This window comes from Corvus kubaryi, unplaced genomic scaffold (genome assembly GCF_017639235.1).
Source record: "Corvus kubaryi isolate FWS band 111438036 unplaced genomic scaffold, C.kubaryi_AGA036_p1.0 133, whole genome shotgun sequence".
NCBI classification, from domain to species: domain Eukaryota; kingdom Metazoa; phylum Chordata; class Aves; order Passeriformes; family Corvidae; genus Corvus; species Corvus kubaryi.
The window spans coordinates 7,876,464-7,882,033 of record NW_024580667.1 but is presented as its reverse complement, the minus strand read 5'-3'; the positions used below and the strand labels follow the sequence as shown (position 1 = coordinate 7,882,033).

Below are 5,570 nucleotides of genomic sequence, written 5' to 3'. Positions count from 1 at the left end.
TCCTCAGTGACAGTGTCAAATCCATGAGGAGATTCTTATTGCCATGGTAATACAAATCTCAGTGATATTTATGAATGAACTTGTACACCTAGGAATGTTTGGCTACTTCTCAAACAATTTCTGCTTCCCTTAAGTTCTATCTGGGTAGGTACAAGCCAACAAAAGTGCCCCTGCTCCTTACCTTAGTGTAGGACCTGTGATTATCCTCTGTGCAAGGTGGCAGCAAAAGAAAGCTCTTCAAACTCCCTCCTCTCTCCCCTGCACACCTCCTATTAAGGAGAGCAACTCCTTCAACTTTATTAATTGTGTTTCAAAAACCACCTGTTGCTAGTGGTTAATATATGTCTGAACAATACATGGAGTTACTGATACCTTTTACTTTGGGAACACTGTCACACTTCACTTTCTATTTCTTTACCAATATTCCCCTGAGGAAAAGCTAGAAAACTGCATGCAAAGAAAGGAAATCCATTAAACAAATCCCCTTAAATCACTGATTTTCCCTTTCTGATTTTATTTTTAAAACAGTATTTTTCCAATGAAAACACAATGACTTTGGGAGAAAGGATCCAGTCCAAGACAAAAAAAAAAAAAAAGTTTAAGCTCAATGCTTAATTAAGACATCATCACATGATCTGACAAACTGTGATGGATGTACCAGTGGTACCTCATGTTTCAGCATAATAATTTTGTTTTTCTACAGGAATAAGTAGTCTGAAGAATCTGACTATTGAAATCCCAGTTAGCAGCTATCTAGATGAAATAAGTGTGAAGTCCACCCTGCTAGTTCTCCTGACCCTAATCACCACTGGCTGTTTGCTTATTTTCAGAGGTGGTTTTTATTTGCTTGTTGTTTTGGGGAACAGATTTATTTTATTTTCCGGGAGCCCAGAGTATGTTGAATGGAATGTTTTACTGCAAATATTAGAGTTGATGAAGCTACTTTAAGGTTCATTAAGCCTCAAAATACTCCTAATACATCTTCCCCATATGGAAGAAAACCTTAGGTGAATATTTAATAATCTTCATAGACTCTGATTCTGTAAAGTCAATAGTAGTAAGAATTGCAGTAAGACTGCTTATTTTGAAAAAGCAGGGATTACTCACCTTGAGAGTACAATATAGTAAATATGTTCTTTATTCAGAGACATGGTAAAAGAATAGCCAGTCAGCTTTGGATATGAACATTCTCTACAACCTTAAAGCTTGTTTTGATGATCATAACCTTATTCCAAAACCACCGTGTTTAATAAAAATTAATTTCAGAACTTGAAGAATATTTTATTATGGAATACAAAAATACTATCTATGTAAAAACAATAAGTTAGTTTATTTACAATACTTTACACTATCCTGCTCTGTGGCTTCCTTTGCACTGGACTTATTTTCATTATTTTACACACCTTTATAATTTTGCACAAAGCATTTCCAAAAGCATGTCATCCATGTTCACCGCTCCAATGATGGGCCTGAAGAATAATTCAGCAACCACATTAGCATTAATAGATCTTAACAAGGAGAGAACAACATTCAGCTTGGCAAATCTGGCTTCATCACCTCTGTGAACGAGTCTGACATGTTCCTTTAGAGCTTGTTGTGCTTCCCTCTGCAGCCCTTCAATGTACTGTGTACACTGCAGTCCAGGTAGATCTGAAAAGGAAATCAAATTATTTCGTTTACATAATTTTTGTTTATAAAACAACATTATTCTTACAGAACAACTCCTAACAGCCCACAGATTGTAATTATCACACAAGGAAAGAAGGAAATTAAATTGCTAGAGGACTTCTTGTATGCAAAGTCAACATGCCAAATTTTATTGGGCACGTCAAATTCTTATCATATCATACTCTTCTTCACAAACCTTAAATATGAATGTTCATCAACATTCACTTAAGTGCTAAACAAATTAGCTGATAAAAACTTTGATTGAAGAATGCTCTCCAAAACACCATTACAGTGGAGAAGACAATAAAATTAACTTTTTCAGTTTTTCACTTCTACAAAAATGCATTGTTCACATTTAAGGCTTCTTTTGACAACTGTTTCTACTCCAGTTTATAAGTGGCAAGAAGTACTGACTCCAACATACAACAGAAGTTTCCCAATGAACCATAGTAAGGATACTGAAAGATGGAAGGTGCAGAATTAGGGCTATATGTGACCACAGAATCATTTTGGATGGAAAAGACCTCCAAATTCAGCGAGTCCAACCACTAACCTAACACTACCAGGTCCACCACTAAACCATGTTCCTGAGCAACATAGCTATATTTTTGAACAGTTTCAGGGATGGTGATTCAACCACTTCCCTGGGCAGCCTCTTCCAAAGCCTGACCACCCTTTCAGAGAATAAATTTTTTTTTACCAGAACAATGCCTCTATCATTTTACATTAGACCAGCTTCCAAATTTGCCTTGTGTAACATAAGCTTCACCATTGTAACTTTTTCTCTCTTACCTGTATAGGAAGCAAAGCTACAGGAGCAGGATGATAAATGCAAAGTACTACTGTAGGAACCTAACCATCAATAACTAACAGTTTGGCTGTGGGAGTGCTGGAAGAGCCCTGTCCCACTTTAACAGGGCACTGCCATACTTGGGAAGTGCCATATCCAGCCTGACAGCTACCTTTCAGGCGAAGTCACCAACATGATAATATGTCCCTTGGTAGAGCTGCATTCATGGGAGTCTCCACAAAGAGAAATGGCAAAAAACACCCCGATCATAAGTGCTACACCAAAAGCCAAAACAGCACTTTGTTGTGGAAGCCCTGAGCCTTCCCTTGCTCTCCGGGGCGCGCAGACCGCCGGGCACGGCACGGGCAGACCCGCTGCCCTCGGGCGGTGGAGCAGAGGTCCCGCCGCTCCCCTGAGGGAAACGAGCAAGGAGCCGCTGCTGACTCCCAATTTTCCCTAATCAACTGGCAGGCGCTTGAAATTCGCTTTGTTCGTGGAAAGCATCTGTGGAGGGCGCCAGCCCTCAGGACCCCAGACCGAGCCTCTGCCGGACCCCCTCCTGCCTGCGGCCGGGATCTTGAGGAGGGCACAGAGGGTGAAACCTTGTTCCGCGTCCCTCTCCTCCAGCACCTTTTTCAGCCTGAGGAAAGCCCCGGGTCTGCCCCGCTCCCCTGGGGATACAGGAGGGTCTCTCCGCCCTCCCCGCTGCCCTGTGGCAGAGAGACCCCTCTGCCCCGCCCGGCCACTCACCCGGGTTGAAGAGCACCGTCCCCTTGAGGTAAGCGTACTCTTTGGTGCTGATGTCCAGGCTCCAGCACTTGGCCAGGAAGCTCTTGATAGCCTGGATGTCGCCGGCCGAGGGCAGGTGAGGGCCGTGTTGCGGCCGGCCCGGTGTCGGTGCCCGCGGCGGGGGCTGCTCGCCCTGCTGCCGGGCGGTGAGGATGCGCTGCAGCATGCTGGGCTCCGCGCTCTCCACCGTCTCCAGCTGCACCCGGTCCTGCGCCAGTCCCAGCAGCAGCAGCGGCGCCCAGCAGCTGCGGACCAGCAGCAGCTGCTCCTCCAGCGGCAGCTCCTGGAAGCAGGGCACGTTCTGGACGAAGCGCAGCGTCTTCACCAGCACGGCCGAGGCCGCCTTGCAAGCCACCTGCGGGCTCCGCAGGGCCACCCGCCTCCGCGACCCGCACGGGCAGCCCTGGGGCGCCGGCCCGGCCGGCGGCACCGCCCGCTCCTCGCTGCGGAGGATGCTGTAGAGGATGCTGCTGTGCCGCCGGCCCTCCGCGCAGCAGCGGCAGCAGCGCTCCACGCACGCCATGGTACCCGCGGGTCCGGCGCCCGGGGGCCGGGCTGAGCCGCCTGGGAGGCTCGGCGGGGCGGTCCCTGCCTCCTGGGCCCGCCGACGGACGCGCACTGCTCGCCCTCTGCCCGGCTCTTTAACTTATTTATAGCCGGCGGGGGTGTGTGCCTGTGTCTGGGGGTGTGTGTGCAGCCGCAGGCGCCGTACCGGCGGTTCAAAGGGGCAGACACTCTTTACTGGCTGGAAAAGAGGCGGGGGAGAGGAGGGGGGATGAAAACCAAACCAAACCCTCCTCCTCCTTAGCTGAGACAGCGATACCCGGGGGGAGCCGGCGAGCCGGGCACCTCGGTCCGCAGGCTGCGGCGTGATGAGCGGCAAATTGCACCCTACTCGCCCAGCGCGGGGCCACGGGATGCCCCTTCCCGGCCCCACTTTCCGAGGGGGTCTGGCTGATGCTACGCCGGAATGCTCAGAGCAGGGCAGGGCAGGGCAGCTCCCGCTGCTCTCTCGTTTTGCCACCGTAGGGAGCAGCTCCCGCCCCCGCGATCCCCGCGGGACCCCACCGAGAAATGACAACCGGCCCCACCGCCGTCACAAGTACCCGAGAGGCCTGGGGGAGGAGAGAGAAAGGTGTATTGGTGAAGAAAGGAGTGCTGAATTGGTCCAAATAATTAAATTCCCGCAGGAGAGTAAAAAGTGACACCACTAATGACACAGAGGACTTTTGTGCATGCTTGCCCTAAGGAGTGATGCCTTGTGTGCCAATTGAACTCCTCAGTGCTGCCCTGCGGGGAGAGAGGATCGGACATGTCCCTGCCCAAATGGGTGCTCTGTGAGGGGTGCAAACAAGGCTCTGTCAGCGTGCCCTGAGGCTGGTGCCGCTGCAGCACCCACGGGGATCTCCCACCGAACCACTCCCATTAATAATTCCCTTGCTCTGCCTTTCAACACATGGCCCATCTTTCTGATGTCATGTTGTCCCATCCATGCATTTAAAATATTTTCATTTTCCCTTCAGGCTCTGTTTCTCCATGAATCTTTCCTCTTAGATACTTTCAGTGACCCATCTCCTCCGAGTAACATATGGACTCCAAAGCAAGGAGATAATCCTTCCAGGCCTTGATGTTTACACAGGAGGGACAGGGGAATAGTGATTGTCCAAGTGTGGACTTTTGAATGAAAAATAAGCACCTTCTCAGCTAAGCTAAGTAAAAGTGGGTGCAGCAAAGAGGAGTAAATAAACACTACAGAAAGTAAAGTTACTTCTGTCTGCTGCATATGGGTTAAAACAGAAACATTTTCTGGTTCATGTGATCTGGAAGAGCCTTGACAGAGTTAGAGAAAGCAGCTAGTTTTAAGCAAAATTCTGTACCTGCTCCACTAATATCTTCTACCAAGAGAAGATTAAATCACCCTTGGAAAGCTGCATTTTCTTTCCATAACCTTATTAATGTTTTTTTAAGAAAATACCATTGAGTGCTTTGGATTTTGTAGAAACAAAATAATTTTGGGCTACATCTTGGCAATTTCTTTTCCCTGTGAAGTCAATCCTACCCTATCAGCTTACACAAGCATAGAGTCATATAGTCTTTTCCAAGTGTTTCTTCACAATTGGACTCAGAAGGGATATTCTTTACAAAAGTCTTTTACAAATGGCTTGTGCTTTTTGTAAGGCACTTTTCTATAAAGTTATAAAAAACACTGATGGGCTACCTGCCTCAACTAAACCTTGTTTCCAAATGCAAACTGTCCAAAATCTAGATTATCATACTTCTGGTTTTACCTGTGAAATGCATTTTCTTTTCCACAGACCCTAGC

The 5,570-nt window shown here is 47.5% G+C and overlaps 1 protein-coding gene across 2 annotated transcripts; it reads right to left on the bottom strand.

Moving 5' to 3' along the window:
• Window positions 1-1,108: 1,108 nt before the first annotated feature.
• Window positions 1,109-3,977, bottom strand: NR0B1 (nuclear receptor subfamily 0 group B member 1). Of its 2 annotated transcripts, XM_042035748.1 has the most exons (3): window positions 3,209-3,977; window positions 1,558-1,650; window positions 1,109-1,469 (listed from the first exon to the last, which is right to left on the bottom strand). In XM_042035748.1, the coding sequence occupies exons 1-3, from the start codon at window positions 3,768-3,770 to the stop codon at window positions 1,450-1,452; spliced, it is 675 nt and encodes a 224-aa protein (XP_041891682.1). In that variant the 5' UTR covers window positions 3,771-3,977; the 3' UTR covers window positions 1,109-1,449. The 2 variants fall into 2 exon arrangements, with proteins under 2 accessions (XP_041891682.1, XP_041891672.1); XM_042035738.1 differs by having other exon boundaries at window positions 1,109-1,650; window positions 3,209-3,965.
• Window positions 3,978-5,570: the final 1,593 nt, after the last annotated feature.